This window comes from Equus quagga, chromosome 3 (genome assembly GCF_021613505.1).
Source record: "Equus quagga isolate Etosha38 chromosome 3, UCLA_HA_Equagga_1.0, whole genome shotgun sequence".
Lineage (NCBI taxonomy): Eukaryota > Metazoa > Chordata > Mammalia > Perissodactyla > Equidae > Equus > Equus quagga.
This window is the reverse complement of record NC_060269.1, coordinates 143,626,767-143,648,988: the sequence shown is the minus strand read 5'-3', so window position 1 is coordinate 143,648,988 and position 22,222 is coordinate 143,626,767. Positions and strand designations below refer to the sequence as shown.

At 44.2% G+C, this 22,222-nt stretch overlaps 1 protein-coding gene across 1 annotated transcript in view; it reads left to right on the top strand.

Moving 5' to 3' along the window:
* Positions 1-4,934: 4,934 nt before the first annotated feature.
* The window catches only part of CD38 (CD38 molecule), a 49,322-nt gene continuing 32,034 nt past the window's right edge, over positions 4,935-22,222 (top strand). The window contains exon 1 of the mRNA XM_046657569.1: positions 4,935-5,372. Within this exon, the coding sequence (XP_046513525.1) occupies positions 5,113-5,372 (260 nt within the window). The 5' untranslated portion in view covers positions 4,935-5,112. The remainder of the gene's footprint in view (positions 5,373-22,222) is intronic.

The window sequence follows — 22,222 nt, the reverse complement described above, 5'->3', positions numbered from 1 at the left end:
AAGCAGTGGCATGTCCGCGGGCAGGACTCGAACCAACGAAACACTGGCCCGCCCGCAGCGGAGCGCGCGAACTCAACCACTCGGCCACGGGGCCAGCCCCAGGACTGCATTCTTTTAACTGCTGTATACTCAGGACCTAAAACAGTTCCTGGAACACAGCAGGTGTTCAGTAAATATTTAATGCACGAATGAATGAATAAATGAATGACAGAAGAAAAGATTTGCTTTAAGGATGATATTCATCAACAAACAGTTTGCAGTGCCTCCTAGGGACCAGGAACTTGGTAGTCATGGGGCTCACACCTGAGAAAAAGACTGTTTTGGTGTCCATTTACAATCTAGTGTGGGGCAAAGGAGGAGGAGGAAACTGTCTAAAAAAAAAAAACAAAATCAGGAAGTATAGGGTGCGTATGAGAACCCATGATAGGAATGAGAAAGCTCGTGAAGAATTTCCCAGATGTGGGGTGTTTAGGCCGTCACCTGAAAGTTCAGGAAGAGTTTCTCAACTATTTGTCACATTTAACAGAAGGAGAAACTAAAAGCTCAAGTGCTCCCAAGTCACCCCTGATTCATAATCAGAAAATAAGACAAAGCAAATATGAAACCATAACTTTGTGGGTGTGAGTGTCAATTGGTACAACTCCCTTGGCTGGAAATATCTTGCAAGTTTTTGTGTATGTGTGTGAGGAAGATTGGCCCTGGGCTACCATCTGTGCCCATCTTCCTCTATTTTGTATGTGGGATGCTGCCACAGCATGGCTTGATGAGTGGTGCATAGGTCTGCGCCTGGGATCCGAAACTGCGAACCCCGGATGACCAAAGCAGAGTGTGTAACTTAATCACTATGCCACTGGGCCAGCCCCCATCTTGCAGACTTTTAAACGTTTGTGCCCTTTGTCCCAGGAAGTCGACTTTTAGAAGTGTATGTACTTGGACATGTGAAAAAAATATGCTGAATATTTATTCCAATATTTAATGTAGTAACAAAGGGGTGGGAAACCCAAGTGCCCATCGAACTGGGTCTAGTTAAAGAAACCATGGTACACTATCCACTGGAATACTGGGGCTCATTTAAAAGAATCAAGTAGGGCAACATGTGCTGATAGGGAACGTGTTCATTCTCTCTGGGGACAGACAGAAGGCCAGTAGGGCTGGAGTGCCTTGGGGGCTGGGGACAGAGGTGCCGGTGGAGTCTGGAGGAGTAGAGGGGCTCAGGTGCTTGCCTGCTGTGTCTACAGCAAGTGCAAGGATGAGGTAATCAGAGTTGCATTCCAAAAGTTACATCTTTATGGAGAGAGGCTTAAAAGAAAGCCACCACCCTGGCTGTGGTGGAGACAATGGGTGCCGGCGGTTGAGGAGAGTGGATTTGGAGAGAATGGTTGGGAAGCTCTTTCTAGGTGAGTAAGAAGGTGGCCTTTCTTTTGGACTAAGCTGGTGGTAGTGAAGATGAAGAAAGTGGATAGCTAATGAATAATTTTTGGGTTGAAGGAACCAACTTCGAGTTGGATGTATGGGATGAAGGAGAGCAAAAAGTCAAAGAAGACCTTCTCTAGCTTGAGCAACTGGGGGTGTGTGTGTGTGTATGTGTGTGGATTCTCTTTACTGAAATTGGAAAGACCAGAAGAGGAACCGTTTTGAAGAAGAAAGATGAACAAGTCAGTTTTGGATGGAGTAACCTGCAAGCTAGTGGAGATTTCCTCTCCTCTGTCAACACTTTGGCCCCATCAGGATCTCCCTGCCATGGGCTTTCTTAGTTTTTCACTGCCTCGCACCTTCCTTTTGCCCTCACTTCAGTTTCTGCAGGACTTAGGTGCCATGGCCCATTATTAAAATCCTGTCTGCTTAAACTTTCAACTTCTTTGCCTTTCTCTTACTGCCTGCACTTACCCGGTGTTATGGGTTGAATGGTGTCCCAATCCCCCCAAAAAATCATATGTTGAAATCCTAACCCCCAGAACCTCAGAAAGTGACTGGATTTGGAGTAAGGGCCTTTCAAGAGGTAATTCAGTTAAAATGAGGTCATTAGGGTGGGCTCTAATACGACTGGTGTCCTTATGAGAAGAGGAAACTTGGACACAGATGTTCGGACATACAAAGGAAAGACCATGTGAGCATACAGCAAGGAAGCAGCCATCTACAAGCCAAGGAGAGGGGCGTCAGAGGACACGGACCCCACTGACACCTTGATCTCAGATTTCCAGCCTCGGGAACTGTGAGACAATAAATTTCTGTTTAAGTCACGACAGACTTCATGGCTTTGATACGGCAGCCCCAGTAAACTAATACATTAGCCAACCTCAACCCCATCAAATCCAGCTCTGTGCCTACTTTCACCCTTTCTTCTAAGCAGTGGGGAGTGGCTGGACAAAAAATTTAAAAAATACATCCACACTGACTGGTCTTTCTTTAAATTTCTGACCACTTAATGACACCCTGAGAACGACTCTCATTTCCCCAGTCTCCTCCAGCCCCACCCATCCCCCACCCAGTCACAGAAGATGACTTCCCATTTCACTGAGAAGCAATCAGAAGAGAATGCCCACATGTCACTGTCAGCAGGTGCGCTCCCCTTCTGGCCCCTGAAGCCCTGTTCTCCACCTTCCTTCCGTGAGGGGGCAGAGCTCCTGCCCAGGGCCCCCTGCGTCTGGGACTCCTTTCCTGACACCTGAGCTTTTCCCTCCCACAACTTCCCCCTCTCCTTCCTCCTTATTGGTTGTTACTTGTCTGCTGGGTTGTCTGTCACCCTACAAACATAGTGTTGCAGGTCTCTTCTCAGAACAACATGCTCTGTCCTTGCTCCAGGAATAGAAGATAGGAATAGTGTCTTCTATTCCTTTACACAGAACTCTTCCCCTTAAATCATCTGACTTATGATACACTCTCTTCTCACATACTCTCTTAAACCTACTCTCCTTGGGCTTTGTCCCCAACATTCCTCTAAAAGAGCTCCTGTCAACAGCACCAGTAGCTCCCAGGGGCCCTTTCTTTTGTCTCAGGGGTCACTCCTCCCAGTCCTCTTTGCTGGAGCTCGTCTCACCTTTCTGATCTCCACTACAGGGACGCCCCATGGTTGAGACTCTGGGACTCTTGTCTTCTGTTTCTGCACTCACTCTCTACATGATCTTATTTGCCCTCCTGGCTTTAAAAACTATCAATATGCTAGGGCTGCCCGGTGGCGTAGCGGTTAAGTTTGTGTGCTCTGCTTCAGTGGCCCAGAGTTTCCCAGTTTGAATCCTGGGAACGGAGCTACACACCACTCATCAAGCAATGTTGTGGCAGCATCTCATATACAAAAAAGACGAAGATTGGCAACAGATGTTAGCTCAGGGCCAATCTTCCTCACCAAAAACAAACAAACAAACAAACAAAAAACTATCGATATGCTAAAGCTTTCCATAATCATGTCTCCAGCACTGAACCCTTGCCTGAATTCCAGATGTTGATACCCAATTGGCTACTTGACGTCTCCTCCTGGAGGTCTAAAAGACATCTCAAACTTAACACCGCCAAAACCAAATTCTTGTTTCACACCTTTTCCCCAAAACCAAATCTACTTTAGCCTGATTTTCCTATTGCTCTAAACGGCAACGTTGTCCTTCCTTCGGTCAGTTACTCACACCAAAAATCCTGGAGTCATCTTTGACTACTCTTTTTCTCGCAAACTGCACATCAAATTCATCCTCAAATCTTGCTTCTTCCTTCCCACCACATCCAGGATCCAAGTAGGTTTTCCTTTGCCGCCTTTGTTACTACTCTCTCAGTCAAAGTCATCCAGTCTCCACTGCAGTGGCTGCTCTCCATCTTTCCATCCTTACTCTCCCACAGTTTATTCTCAATGCAGAAGCTGAATTGAACCCTTAAAAAGTCATGCCAGATCAAGTCACTCAGTGACCTTGAATGGGTTAAAACTAAAATTCACAGTCCAAAAGTCCTTGTCCTGTCCTACAGGCCACAGGTGACCTGGCCTCCTGCTCCCCTCTGAACTTCTCTCCTATTCTGCCTCTCTCAACCTTGCATTCCGGCTCCGATGGCCTCCTTGACGCTCCTGGAACAGGCCAACAGCATTTCTGCCTCAGAGTATTTGCATTTGCTATTCCCTCTGTCTGGAAAACTTCTGCCCCAGGGAGTCCTGTGGTTTGATCTTCCGCTTTCCTTAGGCATCTGCTGAAATGTCACAGATGCTCCTCGTGCTAAGGAAACTTGAGAGAGGAGAGGCAGGAGATGTCTGGGAAAAGCCACTCAGTTATTTACTGAACCACCACTTACAGTGTTTACTTCCTGCCAGACACTGTTCCAAGCACCTCCCACGGATTGGAAAATTGCATCCCCTCCATAGCCTCACAGAGCAGGCAGTAATAGCTAACTTTTACTGAGTGCTTACTACAGTCAGGCATTGTGCTAAACACGTTGTAAATATGAACTCACTTAATCCTCATAATAACCCTGTAAAATAGGTACTGCTATTATCTATGCTTTACATTTGAAACACAGAGAGGTCAAGTAACTTGCTCTATGGTCACCCAGCCAGTGTATGGTGGAGCTGGGTTTGAACCCAGAGCTTAACCACTGAAGCCACTTGAGAGAAGCGGTGAGGCTTAAGTGGAGGCTTTAAAGGGGGCTGCACAGGCATTTCCCAGCGCTAAAAGGAGAAGCAGAGCATTCTTTCCCAGGCGGGAGGCATTGCTATTACGGAAACACAGAGGCAGGCAGGCAGCCTTCAGACTTTCCAGGAAGCAGATGAGGCTAAAGTGTGAGGTGCAAGGTCGATAAAGGGAGCTGGCCCCGGAGCAGCAGGATAAACTGTTATTCGGGCATCTGCAGAGTAAGGTTCAGGTGGCTGTTTCTCCCCGGAGACGGCGAGTCCCAGTTGTCTGCTCAGAAGTCTAGAAGTGAGCGCTGTGGTAGTTGTTGTAAGTCCTTTGAATCCTTATTGGTCCAACCGCCAGGGAACTTTGAAGGAGGGGGTGGGGTGGGAAAGGAAGCCGAGAAAAGGCAAGCGAAAGATAGAGGGGAGGTGCAGTTTCAGAGCCGGCTAGCGCTCTCCAACTTTCCTGCCCAGCCGCTGCCGGCCTCTCCTCCAGCTTCGCCTGGCCAAGCCCGCGTGAGACCCCCATGGCCAACCACAGATTCAGCCCCGTGTCCGAGGGGGAACAACCCTGCTGCGACATCTCCAGGAAAGCCCAGATCTGTCTCTGCGTGGTTCTCTCTCTCCTGGTCTTGATGATCATCGCAGTGGTGACTGCAATCCTGATGTGGCCCCGGTCGCCGCCCAACCACAAGGAGTGGCAGGGGTCGGGCACCACTGCCCATTTTGGCGATATCGTGCTGGGCAGATGCTACACCTACACTCAGATCGTACGGCCGGAGTTGAGGTGAGTGGGCGTCTGCGGCGCACGGCCGGACACCGCGCGCGGGCGTTGCTGAGCGCGCCTGGGCACGGCTGGCACGGCTGGCACGGCTGGGCGCCGCGCGCGGAGCAGCCGGCCGCATTGCCCGAAGCCGGGCATCTCCTGCTCCGGGTCAGCTGAGCGCCCATTGGGCAGTGCTGAGGAGGAGTCTCGGGCTGGCGATGTTGCGCGCCACTCGCCAGAGCGGCCGGCGTTGGCGCCGAGCGGGCCGCGGAGAGCGCGCTGCTGGTGGCCCGGCCCGCTCAGCTGGTGAACGCTCGGCCGAGCTGCCCGCCTTCTGGGCAAGCCGCCCTGAGCCCGACCCGACGCACAGTCACCCACGGGCGCGGGGCGGGAGGCAGAGGAGCTCGCTGGCTGGCTTGCTTCTCCGGGGTTTCCCTCGCCGGCTCCGACTGGGAAATGCACCGGCCGGTTACCGACGACACATGGGTAAATGGCTTGAGGAGCCTGCGGTGGGGGATGGCGTCAGAAGGGCCAGACCACGAAATGCATTTCCTTCATTCATATAAAACAGTACCGATTCTTGCCCGCCGTGAAGTGAATGTGACTAGAGAACTCATTAATAACGAAACAAGAACCATTTTAAAATTGAGATGTAATTTATATGATCAGGTGCATCAGCTCGAGGATTCTGTATAGACCCTGGAAACACCCCCAAGTCAGTCCATGGAACCTTTCCAGAAGGTTCTTTGTGTCCCCTGCCAGCTAGCTACTAACTTCTCCCCAATGGGAACTGCTTTCCTGACTTGCATTCCCTGGGCTTGGTTTCACCTAGAGTACTCTTTGTGTGTGTGTGTGTGTGTGTGTGTGTGTGTGTGTGTGTGTGTGAGGAAGATTGATCCTGTGCTAACATCTGTTGCCAGTCTACTTTTTTTTTCTCCCCAAAGCCCCCCAGTACATAGTTGTATATTCGAGTTGTGAGTGCCTCTAGTTGTGCGTGTGGGATGCCTCAGCATGGCCTGATGAGCGATGCCATGTCTGCGCCTAGGATCCCAACCAGCGAAACCCTAGGCCTGGGAAGCGGAGTGTGGGAACCCAACTGCTGGGTGACAGGGCGGTCCCAGTCTTCCTCTTTTTGCTAGAGGGAGATTATGGCTGAGCTAACTTCTGTGTACATCTTCCTCTACTTTATGTGGGATGCTGCCACAGCGTGGCTTGGCAAGCGGTGCTAGGTCCGTGCCAGGATCCGAACGTGCGCCCAAGTACTCATTTTTGAGGTTGTATATAAAGTAGAACAAGCTGGGAAGTACAAAGTTACTTCTCAGGCTGCCCAAGGCAGGTGGCCGAGCGCGAGTTTACGCCCTGCGCTGGAGTTTGCACAAGTCCGTCTCTGTGAAACCCGCAATCTCGGCTCCCCGCTCGCGCTCAGCGGTTCGCTTCCAATGCAGGTAGGGGAGGGCTTACCTGCGAATAAGTCTAAAGATTACTATGCCCAGGGAAGTGTTTTGTTTACAGATAATTAAATACTTAATTGAGGAGAAATTAAGAAATACTTAGGAGAAACTAGAAGGTGAGGTGTTCTTTCAAGTTACACTTGGTATCGATTAAATCAAGTGAAACAATCTGAAATGGTAATGATAAAAAGAGATATTTTTATTTTCACCTTAATTTAACAGTTCAAAAATTTTTGTTGTTCAATCGTCTTTGGTGAGTTCCCACTGTTGGTTAGATTAGCACGTACCTGTAGCAAGCGAGATGTGCCGTAGAAACCACGAGGCTTTGCGATGTTTATTAGGATGCGTGCTCAGTATTAAACACATATGTGTGTATACAAATGTATAAATACGTATATTCAATATATATATGTGTGTATGTGTATACATTCAAAAAATATTAACAGGGGATACCTTCTGTTAATATTTTTTGAAAATCCTTCCAGATATTTCACAATGAGTGTACACACACACACACACACTCTTTATGTAAATGGGTGAGTAATAATATGGTACTTACTATGTACCAAGCACTTAAAAAAGTACCAAATCATTTAGTCCTTTAATGGATGCATGAGGCTGTCACTATTGCCATCTTCATTTTACACATGAGCAAACTGAAGTAGAGAGTTTGAGTAAATTTCCAAAAATTTGGCTCCAGAGCCTGAACTCTTAGCCACTACACACTATTGCCTGTGTATGTTCTCTAGGTAGGTAGTGACCATATAACTTAGTGACCATATCTGGAGACTTCGTGTGTATGTGTGTGAGGAAGACTGGCCCTGAGCTAACATCTGGGCCAATCTTCCTGTGTTTTATATGGGATGCCACCACAGCTGGCTTGATGAGTGGTGCTAGTTCTGCACCCAGGATATAAACCTATGAGCCCCTGGCCACCGAAGCAGAGCCCGAGAACTTAACCACTATGGCACTGGGCCGGCCCCTATCTGGAGACTTTTTGAAAAGAAAGAAGATGCTATTAATAATTATGCTGAGTCGGTATGGTTAAACCGGAAGATATGGTCACTTTATCTTTGGGTGTTTTAATAGCATGAACTCTGGAGTCACTCTGCTTAGTTTATGTCTTGATGCTGTCACATTGTAACTTTGGGAAAGTTGCTTTCTTTGTGCTGCAGTGTTCTCAACTATAAAATGGAATGATAGTACCTATCATTAAGTAGTATCTACTTAACAATGGTACCTAACAGGAGGAAATTATGAGGATTAAGAGGAATAATCCTAATATATAGTAAGTGCTCAAAGTGTTAACCATTTGAAATGCAATATCACAGACATCTTTCAACAATAATAAATATAGATCAAGGCCAAAATCAAAACGGATGCCTGGTATCAGATTTATTTAAATCACAATCCAATAAATCAGTCCTCCAATGATGGAATTTATGTTGTTTCTAATTTTTTACTATTTATTCTTTTTTTAACTAAACTTGGTCCTGGAGATCTTTCAAGGTCAGTACATATAAATTTACTTCATTGTTTCTAACAGCTCATAGTATTCTATAGGGTAGATGTGACCATTTCCTATTGACAGAAAATTATTTTGTTTTCAATTTTCAGTCCCATTCATTCATTCAGCAAATATTTGCTGACCGTCTACTATATTCCAGGCAGCGATCTAGCTACTGAAGATACAGGGACAGTGACAAAGTCCCCACTCTCATGAAGCTTTCGTCCCAGTTGGAAGAAGCATGCTGCCATGGATGTCTTTGTACATGTATTTCTGTGGACACACAAGGGTGTTTCTCTAGGATAGATTTCTAGTGGTGGAATTGCTGGATTAAAGGGAGAATTATGCATATTTTATATTTTGATAAGTATTTCCAAATTTCCTCCAAAGCAACTGTACCATTTTATACTCCCATTACCATCTATCAGAAACCATGCTTTCCCACATGCTATTCATTGTGGAATAGTATCAACTCTTTTTATTTATGAGAAAAATGACATTTATGTCATTGATTATCATCTATGTCAAATGATTATCAGTGAGTCTTAGCATGTTGAAGACATTTATTGGTCATTTATATTTTTTCCTGTGAATTTCCTCTTGAGATCCTTGCTAATTTCTACTGAATTGCTTGTTTGTTCCTTTAAATGGGAGTTCTTTATATGCTGTAGATTATATATATGGTGTTTTCTTTCTGTCTGTCTGTTTTCCTTGTAACCCTTCCAATTTCTGTGTCCTCCTCCCCAGACTTTAACTTCAAGGTCGTGACTCTTGGATCAATAGTTTCCTTCTTCTGTGTCTGTTATTGAAAGTCTGGCATGCTGTTCCCCTTGTAGTCATACCCTTTTAACATCAGCAGTCTTTTCCCTGATGGATTCTGAAGTCATCCCTGTGACCCTCTTCTCACGTCCATCTCTCACTACATCACTCTCTCTGGCCTTGGTCTTCTAGATTGGGCCCAAGCAGCAATTTATGTCAATTATTCAACCTAGTATTTCTACTTTGATATAGTTCTTACCTTTGTAGGTCTTTATTAAAACTATGTATTAACATATAAAAATGTGATATGTGATGCCACATGAAACAAAACCACTATAAAAAATTACACATATAATAATTATAACTATGTAAAAGTGAATGTAAGGGGAAAAAGATGGTAAAACCTGGGTGGCACTGCGGGACTAACGATGGAAGTATTGTAGGTTCTTTCCTTTTTATTCTTCAGTTTCAAATAATCTATGATTGGTATTTTGCTTATCTATTACTATATAATAAACAACCCCAAAACTTAGTGGTTTAAAATATAAATAATTTTATTATTTCATGTGACTGTGGATTGATTGGGCTTAGCTCGGCAGTTCTGCTGCTGCTTGTGATGTTGGCTGGGGCTGAAGACATCTGGCCACTCAACTAAGCTGGGATGTCCAAAGAGATGGGACATCATTCCTACAAATGGCACTGTGGAGGAGTCAGCTGAAAGGTTGGTGTCACCTGGGAGGCTAGAAAGGCTGGGTCTCTCCCTCCATGATGTCTCAGAGCCTTGCAGTCACACCCCTGAAATCTCACCTGAGAACATGTTTTATGGGCAGCACTCAGAATGTGATCACGGCCTTGAGGCCATTTTGTACTTTGATATTCTTTTACCAGGAGAGACAGGGAATGACAAATAGTTTTATTTTCAAACCCAGCAAATCCTGACTTGGGAATATTTTCTCTTGATTCTGCTTAAAAATAAACAATTCCTTTTTAGTTAATTTCTCTCTGTACCTTATCGTATACAGCTAAAAGAAATGAGTTGGCACTTTCAGCATTCTGCCTGGAAATCTCCTTCACCAAATTCCTAAGTTCATTAGGTATGTTTCTGTTAGCTCCATTACTGCAGGTGACAGTGTTGCCAAACTGTCCGCCACTTCGTAACATGAGTCACCTTTTTCCTAGCCTCCAATAGCAATTTCCTCCGTGTCCATCCAGCCTTCACAGACAGTCTCCTTAAGGCATTTCTTACTTTTGCTTGCCTCCCAGTCCCCAATCTAGTGCCACATTGTAGTAATCAGGTTCTCTAGAGAAAGAAAGCAAGAAAGAGAGAGAGGAGATTGATTTTAAGGAACGGGCTCATGTGATTCTGGAGGCTGACAAGCCTAAAATCTGCAGGGTAGCCAGGCACTGGAGACCCAGGGAAGGGTTGATGTTGCAACTTGAGTCTGAAGACAGTCTGATTGCCGGAGTCCTGCTCCAGCCGAGTCCAGGTTCCTGAGGGAGGGACGGAGTCGGCGCAGTAAAGGAAGAGACGTGAGACTTGAGTCGGTGCAACCAAGTCTGTCTTTTCTGTGCACAAGTGTCGTTTTTTTATTTTTCAGGATTAGTACCGAAATAGCTCTACAAATATTCTCAGAGAGATAAGGAAGTACAAAGCGAGCACAAGAATTTTTATTAGCATTCCATTCTATAGAGCATAAGGTTAATGATCATCTTTTCCACAATTAACTACTATTTATTGTCTCTAAACTACAGGAGATAGGTAGCTTAACATCTGTTGTAGTAGAACAAGTTTAAATTTAACTTCTAAACTTTAAAGGGTATAGAAATGACTTCCTCTACTATTTTGGGACGAATATATATTGACGTCAGGGATGAGGTCTATTTGAATCTTCTATTCTTCATGTAGAGATTTGTGGCTTCAGAAACAAAGGTAATTAATGGGAAAGTTAGATCAAAGGCAGAGAGAAGGTCCAGACATCCGGACAGGACAGCATTCTGTCTGTTCACGTCCGGGGAGCTACCCCTGCCCCCATCGATCATCTAGTCATTGTTCAGATGGTTAATGGGAACAAAAAGCAACTCCCGGCTAGCTTATCCCCAGGACTATGTGCGTTCTCAGCAGGTAGTTAAACATCTTTACGTTCCCGCACCCCTTAGGGGGTGAAAGCATTCCTTTGTCTTTCAGGAGGTAGGACTATTTGTCCCTTGAGCACACTGCCCGGAGAAAATATCATTTTGCTAGTAAGGCATCAGGCTGAAAAGCTAAGTTAAATTATATATCTTCAAGAATAAAAAGCAGGAACAAGTATAGTCATAACCTTGATAGAAAGCATACATACATTTCAGAAAATATCAGGGGTGACGGCTGGCCATTCATCACTGAGGGGCGTCCCTGCGCCCCTCGGCCCTTCTCAGCCCGGACCCTGTCAGACGGCTGTACAGGCATTGGTAACACAGCTCCAGGCATCTGATGGCAGAATTCCCTTTTCCTCTGGAGAGGTCAGTCTTTTTCTTAAGGCCTTCAGGTGATTGAATGAGGCCCATCCATATGAGGGAGGGTCATCTGCTTTACTCAAAGTCCATCCATTTAAATGCGACGTCCAGACACGTTTGACCAAATATCTGGGTACCATGGCCTAGCCAAGTTGCCACAGAAAATGAACCATCATACACATGTTAGGTTTTTGTTATGCAGCACCTCCTTCCGGGTGCCACGTTCTGTTTCAGTTATCTATTGCTGCATCGGAAACTACTCTAAAGTCACTTTAAGTCTTTAAGTCACTGTGGTGACTTCAAACAACAACCCTTCTATTATGTGCCATGATTCTGTGGATTGCCTGGGATCGGCTGGATGGTTGGCTTCATGTGTTGCCAGCTGGGGCTGCAGTCATCTGGGAGATTGACTTGGCTGGAACATCCAAAAAGTCATACTTACGTGATAGAGCCGTGGCACCTGGGCTCAGCTGGGATGGCCGAGCCTCTGTTTCTCTCTGTATCATCTCAGGGCTTCTCCTCCTTGTGGCCTGTCCACATGATCTCTCCATGGTGCAGCTCCATTTCTTCCAAGTTCCTAAACTCAAAAGTGGAGCCTGGCAGGCCTTCTTAAAGTTTTAGACCCATAACTGACACAGTATCACTTCCACCACATTCTATTGATTAAAATAGTCATGAGTTTGGCCCAGAATCCAGAGGAGAGAAAACAAACTCCACCTCTTGATGGGAGGAGTAACAAAAATTTTGTGGATGGCTTTAACCCTTCATGTATCTTTATGTTGATTTTTAATTTTCATCTTCTCCTTGCATTTTTTGTTGTTCTGTTACATCTATTGTATTTCTACTTCATTAACTTTTGTTAACTAGTTTTAAAAATTATAAAAATCTAAAATATGTCTCCTGGAATATAAGCTCGTTGAGTCTCTAGGGACTTTTCTGCATATGTGTGTGAGGAAGATTAACCCTGAGCTAACATCTGCTGGCATCCTCCTCTTTTTGCCAAGGAAGATTGGCCCTGAGCTAACATCTGTGGCCATCTTCCTCTATTTTATATGTGGGACGCTGCCACAGTGTGGCTTGATAAGCGATGCACAGGTCTGCAACAGGGATCCAAACTCATGAACCCTGGGCTGCTGCCGAAACAGAGCATGCAAACTTAACCACTAGGCCACTAGCCCAGTCCCAAGTCCAGGGACTTTTCATTGATGACATATCTTAAGGACCTAAAATAGTGCCTGGAATATAATAAACAAAAATACTTAGTTGAATTAAATGAATGGTATGAAAGTCAGTATATTACAAATAATAGAAACAAACAAAGCCATAATAAATATACCTCCCCAACAAACTTTTCAGTACCATCACTCTCAAATCCATCAATTTCTCTTTTGGGTATATAGATTGCTAATTTTTCTTTTGCATAAGAGCTTCTTGGTATTTCTTTGTAGGTCATAGGATTTTTTATCTTCTTCACCTATTCTTTTTTCTTGGTTTTCCTTTTCCAAAGTATCTCATGCCCACAGAACTCACTTTCTGCCAGTCTTTTAGTGGGTAGGCACTGTTGAAACTTGTCGCTGGTTATCAAGCTGGGCTTTTATTGAATTAAACCAGGATTATTAAATACAGGACATTCCAGGACAGATTATATCTGGTTCTCTTGTGTCAAAGTTAACACACAGGAGCTACCTCTGACCAAGATGGCCTTGGGCATATGAGACCCGAGACACGTGGCCAAGATTCACCTAAGTGTTAGAGAATTGTTAGCACTGTTGACTTAGGGATATTTGTACTGTGGCAGAGTGTCAAGTGTCCAGGCAACAGTCAGGACCCAGGGAATGTGCGTGAGTGGAGCAAAGCCTGCAGGAGGGAGTGGACAACCAGCACCCAGAATAGCACAGGCTTCTAAGGAAGCACCTAGATGCTGTGGCTTCAGTTCCATGAATCTTCTCACCCTGGGGAGAACCAGTGCTTCCCTGTGAACTGCAGGCATCAGGGATAGCTGTTGGCTGTCTAGGGATGGGAGCAGGCATTTCTCTGACAGCTCTCCTCATCCCTGCCCCAAGACAAGCTGGGGTCTTCCCTTGAGGGGAAGGACTCTTTGATTCACCTCTGCATCCCCTGTTATCCAGCACATTGCTCATCACATTATAGTCTCTTAATAGATACTTGCTAAATTCAACTCACTTAAGTCCACTCATGCTGATTGAAACGTAAACATTCATAGAGAGAGACTTAATCAGAGAAAATTCTTCATCTGTCTTAGCCCATCTTCTAATGGTCTCTTCTGTGCCCACTTTCTGGTTCCTTTATCTTTATTTCACAATTCATTTTTTCTTCTCCTTCCCCTTCAAAATTTCTAGCAAGATTTCTCAGGGGTTGATTTTTCATTTTCGCTTCCCCATGCCTTCCATTTTAATGACTTTAGCATTTTATTAACTTCTACTCAGTAAAATGTATTAGTAGAAAATGTATAAAAGAGCAAATTCATACAAACACTGAGTAAAGACTTACTGTGTGCCTGGTGCTGGGGCTAGACCTGGGGGATTAGAGAGGAAGAAAAGGCAGGGCCTGCTCTGTAGGGTCCTACAGAGGAGGTGGGGGAGGACCAGCATGGAAACCAAGTACCGCGGGTGGTGTGATCTGCAAATAGGTTTGTACACACATGAGAGGAGCCCAGGGGAGGGAAGGGTTATTAGCCTTTTGCTAGAACCCGCAGAGGTGTGTAATGTGCACTCAGGTCCCTATCAAACAAGAACATATGGGAATTGCTATGAGTCAAGTGCCAGCACATTGCCACAGAGATTTGGAAATGAGCATCACCCACCTGCTGGGGTAGAGTTAGGAAGGACTTTATGAAAGAAGCAACATTTGGGGTCTTCTTTCTACTTTATAATTTTAACAAAAGGGTGTTCTGAAGGGTGTGTGTTACTCTATTGAATGAAGCCCGGGAGACAGACATGATGCTGCTGCTGGAGGAAGATTGACCAACTGAGGGACGTAACTCATTAAAGGTTGTAGGACTTTGGGGAGGATCTCACAGGCAAGAGGGTCTGGACCTCATGTTGGCCTGTGCACAACCCTGACTTCTTCAGCACACAGGAGGGTATGAGGGTGAACATATTTGCACAGGACAGAATTCTGGCATCTTTTCCCTTTAGGCTGATGGAATGACCACCTGCTCAACGTCTGTATCCTGGTTGGACCATGAGCTTCATTCGAGCATTGTATGGCCTCACATTCACCTGTGTGCTCTCAATGCTTAGGACCATGATTATCAGGCTTCCTTCACCCCTCCTTTCATTCTGGGGTTCTAAGACAGAGAACAGTGGCCAGAGGGTCTTAGATGTACCAGACTGAATGTGGAAAGTGAACTAGAGAAAGTGAAACAGGGCTGTAGGGCTTGGGGCGTGGGTGCTTTTGTGTTCACAAATGGGGAAGTCAGACTCTAGAGATGAGTTATCTGTAGAAGGAAGGGTGGAGCGAATACATATGCAAATAAACTGAATTTGGAGCCTGTGGGGCTTGGGGTGCAACCAGGACATCTGGGAGAATGTAGCTCTGGGAACAGAATCTTCTAGAAGGAAAGGCTCGTTGGAAGCCCTGGTTGCACATCAGACAACCGAGTGAGAGAAGGCAGAGATGAGAGGAGAGGGAGAAGGGGAGATGTTACTTCTGTGCTCTTTGGCCTAGTATTTTGCTTCAGATGCTCTTTCTAGAAAGATCAGTGGTGTTCACCGCCAATGTCCCACCCACGCTCCTTGTTCTGGTATCATCATTAACAGCTGAAGGAGGTGGTGGTGTTTGGCCTGGAGAAAACTTTTCTTCTTAATACAATGAACACTCAGGGCTTTTTTGCCTTCTCCTGGCCTCTTCCGTGGGAAAACCCTTGGAAAACAGCTGCCAAAAGTTCGTCTAGAAATTTTGAAAGGAGAAAGGTTGGGAGTCATGTTTATGGCTTGTCTACAACGTACTAGGAACTTTATATGGTTGGTTCTTTTAAAACTTTATCAGAATCCTGTCGGGAGAGACTCAGGACACACATCATATGGATGGGGAAATGGAATCTGAGAGAGGTTAAATAGTTGGGCGATATCTTAGTTAGTCAGGGCTGGCTGGGTATTTGTGGGGCTCCGTGCAAAGTGAAAACGTGACACTCGCTGCTCAGAAAGCAGGAGAAAGCTTTTCCTTTCTTCTACAGTCTTTCTTACCACCTCCCAGGTAGTTTTTACTTGCTCTTTAATGTTGATTCCCCTTGGACACAGGGGTACTTGCATGGAGAGAGCAGACCCTCACAGGTGCCTGGGGAGCACCTGCAACTTGCCACGCAGAGAAGGTCCACCTGACCCTGACCCTCCTGCACTCAGGCTCCTGCTGGGGGCGAAGGGTGGCCGTGGTCATTAGGTGGCTGAGGAGCTGCCCCAGGGAGGTAGAGAAGAAGCAGGAGGCGTGAACCAAGGCTTCAAGCCCCTGGTGCATGCTCCAGTGTCCCATTAGGCTTCTCTCGCAAAACACAAAAGCAAAGACAAAATTATTAAGAATTTCCAACTGCAGAGCATTGAACTCCAAGTGCAGGGCTTTCTGGGCCCAGGGCCCTGTGTGACTGCATCGGTCATATGCCTGTGAAGCCAGGCTAGCAGTTAGTACTTGGCAGGGTGGGGATTGCAACTCATCTCTTTCTATCCTTGGAATCATCAGATCCCTTAGACCAATGGGAAAACTGAGGCATGGAGTGATTTTTCCCGAGGTCCAGACCTGGTAAGTGGTAGAGCTGGTTTTTGAACTGACTGCACAGCTTGGAGCCACCACATCACATGACTTCCAAAAGAGTGTGGTCTAAGCAAGTCTTAAGGCCTTGAGCACCCCATTCAAACTATATTAGCATTTCTGTAGTCTCCAGATGGAGGCATCTGGTACTTCTTCTGTCTGTCTCAAAGGTGAGTCATGAGGCTGCAGTGTGAGGTCACTGGTCTCCTCCTTTTAGGAAGGCAAGGTCCTAGAGCTCAGCGCTCTCTCTTTGTGCTTCAGGAAATGGTGTGAATCTCTGCGGGTGAAGCAGCAGAATGCCAGGCCCTGCCCTGGTGGCTAGGACATGTTCTTTGTGGTTTATTTCACCTCTTGGACCTTTACCTGTTAGAGCTGAGTCTGGAAGGATGTAGTGCATACCCTGCATCCCGAGTCCCATGCCTGTGGAAGGCATTGCTGATTGATCACTGCCTATTGGGTGAGCCTGGGTCCATTCTCACAATCCTCTACCGAGCATGCCACATAGATGCTATCGATTGGTTAGAGTTGTTCTGAGAGATGACATTTATTTGTTATTCTGCATCAGAATCATTGCTTGTCAGCCTACGTAGCTAAGTGTAAAATATTATTTGTCCCACCTGGGGATAGTCCATCATCATTCCATCCACTTGCAGTTCTGGGTGCTTAAGTTCGAGAATGACTAACAAATGAGAGTGGGTCCAGAAGTAGGGGGCTGCAGGAGGAGAAGCTGGATGAGGGAGTTCAAGGGCTTGGGGCTGATGGCTTAGAGAGATCTGATGGGAGACAGTGTAGGTGACCAGGTGTCCTCCACCAGTTGAAGAAGTCTTGCTGCAAGGAGATCAGGTGTGTGTTGTGTAGCTCTACAAGGCAGAATCAGAGCCTCAAACAGCAAAAAGTCAAGAGTCACAGCTCATCACAATTCGAATTCATTTGTCAGAGTAGCAGTTTCAAAGAGTTAAGAGCATGACTTTCATAACATGCAAAATCAACATATGTCAAAGATTTACTCATTTATGAGGGAACTAGTAAAACGATAAAGTCAGTTCAAAGAACATGCGGAGGACTGTGCATTTATAAGTATTTAAAAAGGAATGTTAGAATTAGGTTGATGGGTTAGTTATAAAACTGGTTAATGTGAGGCCGGCCTGGTGGTGCAGCAGTTAAGTTCACACATTCCGCTTCAGCGGCCCGGGGTTCGCCGGTTCGGATCCCTGTTGTGGACAAGGCACTGCTTGGCAAAAGCCATGCTGTGGTAGGCGTCCCACATATAAAGTGGAGGAGGATGGGCACAGATATTGGCTCATAGCCAGTCTTCCTCAGAAAAAAGAGGAGGATCGGCAACAGTGAGCACAGGGCTAATCTTCCTCAAAAAAAAAAAAAAAAAAAAAACTGGTTAATGATCTACAAGGCAGTAAAAAGCCATAAGCTTTGGGAGTATCTTTTCTATCAGACAGAAATTATTTGCATCTCTAACAGACAAGATCCATAAGTTACCCTCTCATTTCATAAGCTTTGATAGTGAATAGCAAAGACAAAGAAGAAGACATTCTGCTAGATAATGAAATAATTCTTGGGTGAACTTGTCCAGCTATGTCCCAATATGACAGTGACAGGACATGCTGCCCACCATTTTGCTTTATTTGCAAGTTTTAAATAATTTTGTAAAATGTTGATTCTGTAAGTTTTTATCCAGCTTCTATTATGTCCCACAAACTATTCTAGATCCTGGGGATATATTGCAGCAAATAAAACGGCTAAGTTCTTGCTCACGTGGAACTTATATTTTTGGGGTGGGGGTGGGGGGATTGGCATAGACGATCAAGCAGGCAGATACATAGTGTGGCAGATGGTGGAAGGTGCTAAAAAGAGTGCTGCGGGGGAGTGTTTAGAGTTTTAAGTATGATAATAAAATAAGGAAGGCTTCACTGAAAGCTGACATTTTAGCAAAGACCTGAAGAAAGAGGGAGAGCAAAACATAGAAATGTGTGGGGAAGAACATTCCAGGCAAAGGAAGAGATGTTCAAACAACAGCAGGGAAGCCCGGAGGATCAGATCTGTTTGTTACGGAAATTTTCAAGCATATGTAAAACTAGGGAAAATGATAATCAACCCCATTTACCTATTACCCAGCCTTAGTAATTACCAACGTCTGCTATCCTTATTTCATCCATCTCCTTTTTTTCCCTAAAGTACTTTAAAGCAAATTCCAGACTTCATATCATTTGGTCTGTAAATACTTCAGTTTGTATCTCCAGCAAAAAAAAGCGAAAAACATAACTCTAATATCATTACCATGCCAAACAAAATTAAGAATAATTCTTTAATATTATCTAATATCCATCCTGTGTTCAATTTCCCATGATTTTCTTAGAAATGTGGCTTTATAATTGATTTGTTCAAATAAAGATTGACACGTTGCATTTGGCTCTCTTACGTGTCTTTCATTTCATAACCCTTTTCCCTCCCGCGTTTTTAAATGGTTATTAATTGGTTGAAGAGACCGAGCAATTTGTCTTGTAGAATTTCCCACCTGCTGGATTTGGCTCCTGGTTTGATTTAACCTGCTCCTCTATTCCCTGAACTCCCTGCAAGCTGAGGGCTAGGTTAGAGTCACATGAGGTTTGGGGGTGGGCAGAAATGCTTTAAAGAGTGGGCAGTGTAAGTCCTTGGGCACCACATCGGGAGACACGTTATGCCACGTTGTCTGACATTTAGGGAGACAAACAGGACTGAGTATTATCTACCTGATTCGTTCATTAGAAAGTTCCACAACAACTTTTCATTTAATTAGTTTGGCAGCACTTGATGATTGTTGCCAAGATCAATTATTTCTGTAGGGGCTATAAAATGGATATTTTCTAATTCTAAGATTCCCTCCGCACTTGTTTACTCTAATTCTTCTAAACAGAAGGCTTTCTCTCATTCACCATTTAGTTGCCCTGAAATAGAGTCAATGCGAGAAAAGCAGGACCGGTGCTTGATTCTTTTCCTTTATTTATCAGTTTACAGAATAATAAATCGGTGAATGCCCTGTCAACCTCTAGAGATGACCAATGAGTTTCTTTTTAAAATATCATTAAGAACTCTTCGGGGCTGGCCCTGTAGCCGAGTGGTTAAGTTCGCGTGCTCCGCTGCAGGTGGCCCAGTGTTTCGTTGGTTCGAATCCTGGGCGTGGACATGGCACTGCTCATCAAACCACGCTGAGGCAGTGTCCCATATGCCACAACTAGAAGGACCCACAATGAAGAATATAGAGCTATGTACTAGGGGGCTTTGGGGAGAAAAAGGAAAAAAATAAAATCTTTAAAAAAAAATTATTAAGAACTCTTGGATTTTTATGTGTTTAATGTGTATCAATTCTTTATGTCACCATTCTATTTATTGTTTAAATTGTTCCATCTTTGGCCTTTAAGTCGGCTCTGTGACATGTTGACATGACCCTACTTGTTTCTGAGAGCTTCTTTTCTTTTTGTCACAATATGTTCCAGGCTCGTCTTGTAAATGCCCTCCCCTAGAACTGGGATTGGCCATTTCTACAAGGAATCCTGCTTATTCTTAGTGGAAACAAAATTTAGAGACTATATAAGAGTGTCATACTTTTTTGGCTGTTTTAGTAGACAGTGCTATAAAATGTATCCTTTTAAGGGAAGAGACAAATAAGAGTTAGTATTGATAATTCCAATTCAGTAAAGGGCACAAAGTTTTATTTAATATTTTTTATTTTATGTTTGTATTTCTTTTCTCTGACACTGAAAATCTTGGTTCCTAATGACATTAATATAATTATGTGTTTGCTGTCATATATATATATATATATATACGCATATTATTATTATTAGTAACAAAATGTCTAAATGTCTGTATGGTTCTTTTAGTCCTTAGGATATAGGATACATCCCACTAGTGACATATAGAACATGTGCCATTGTCTGACACCTTATTAAAGGGATCACTCTGGCTGCCATGTTAAGAAGAGACGGTAGTGGGACGAGGACAGAAGCATGGAACCCATTTAGAGGTTCTTGTAGTAGTTCAGATGAGAGACGATCTTGACTGGGGTAGTGATGGGTCGTGGTGAAAAGTGGATGGATTCTGGATACGTTTTGAAAGTAGATCCCATATGATTTGCTCTAGACTTGTATACGGGATATGAGAGAAAAAGAGGAAACAACTGACTCCAAGTTTGTGGGCTGAGTTACTGGAAAAACGAATTGCCATTTATCAAAAAGGGGAAGACTACTGTGAAGCAAATTGAGAAAGGAATCAGCAGTTTGGTTTTGTCTGTATTAGTTTTGCAACGTCCATTGTCAGCTACGTGGAGATGTTGAATAAGAAGTTGGTTCATATGAGTCGGAAGTACTAGGGAGAACTCTGGGCTGGAGATATAAATGTGAAAGGCGACGACAGGTTGTAGAAATTCAAGGGAAGCTGTTTCAGAAGGAGGAAGTGTACTCAACTCGTTCAAATGATTCCAACTGGTCAGGTAAGATGAAAACTGAAAATTCACCAATGGACTGATGACTTTGACAAGACCAGTTTTGGAGGCCTGGTAGTCATGACATCCTGTGTGAAATGGAGTCAAGAAGAAAACGGGAGGAGAGGAATTGAAGACTGCGTACATAGACAGCTCTTGCAAGGGGCTTTGCTGGAAAGGAGAGCAGAAGTGGGGTAGTGTCTGGATGGATAAGGAGGGGCTCAAGATGGAAGAAATTGGGCTTATTTGAGGGGCAGCTTCTTTAAAGTGAAAGTTGTTTAAGTAAAGAATGCTTCTAGATTTCTGCAGTTTCCTATGGTCTTTCCAATCGGCCCACCAATATCAAAGTCAACAACATTTCTTAAGCGACTCACCTATGGTCATTTTTACCAAGACATTCAACTTAGTTTTCTTAGAAAAAAGTGTTTTTTCTTTTTCAACTTACCTAATTTATTTTATTTATGAACAATTTAATTAAATTATATATTAAAGCCAAAACAACGAGCATAAACATATTATGAATAGGTAAATCAACAACCAAGTGAGTAAAAATGAAAGTTCTTAGATGTACTAGAGAGTAGCTTGTTAATTGAGTAGAAGGCAGGCAATTTGCTAGAGAGAATGGATAGTGTCGGTTAACACAGTGACTCAGTTAAATAGGAGCCAGTTAAGAAGTGGCTCAGACATTTTTTTCTTGCTGTTAAAGGAACCCTTTAGAAACAGATCAGGTCAGAAAACTACCAAGACAAAGTTTTCTTTAAATGAAGGATGGTAGAAAGAATGGATGTGAGATGCTGAGAATGAAGCAGGAAACTGAATGATAGATGAAATCAACATCTGCTTTTCTCTGTCTCTGTGTGGTGTGTGTGTGTGTGTGTGTGTGTGTGTGTGTGTTTCAAAGACTAAGGGCTTGAAAGGGGAGAAGTGGTTATGTTCACGGACTTTGGTAGTTGATCTGAGCGGGGAGTAGGGATCATCTTTTTCAACATAATATCACCAGTGAATATCTCCTCTGGAAGAAGGGGTGTTGAGAATCTTGTTCTTGAAGACAACAAAGTGAAGACTGAGATCAGAAATTTGAAGACTAAATGGAGCAAGAGAATAACATTCTTTTTCCTTCCAACGACTCATTTTTTTTCTAATTATAAAAGTAAAACATGACCAATTATAAAGCATTTGGAAAAAATGCAAAAGTATAGAAGAGAATACAAAATCACTTTACCCTCAAAGTGAAATTCTCAATAGTGGGGAATGCCACAATTGAAAAAAGTAAGGAGACTCGCAGAAGGAAGCTGCATGCCTGCTGAAGTGGATGGCCTCAGCACGAGTAGTTTGATAGACACAGTTCACATTTCTTCTATAATCTGACCTTTGAAAGAATCGCTAAGCTCCATTTTCCACTTCCTCCTAGAATGGCTCAGTC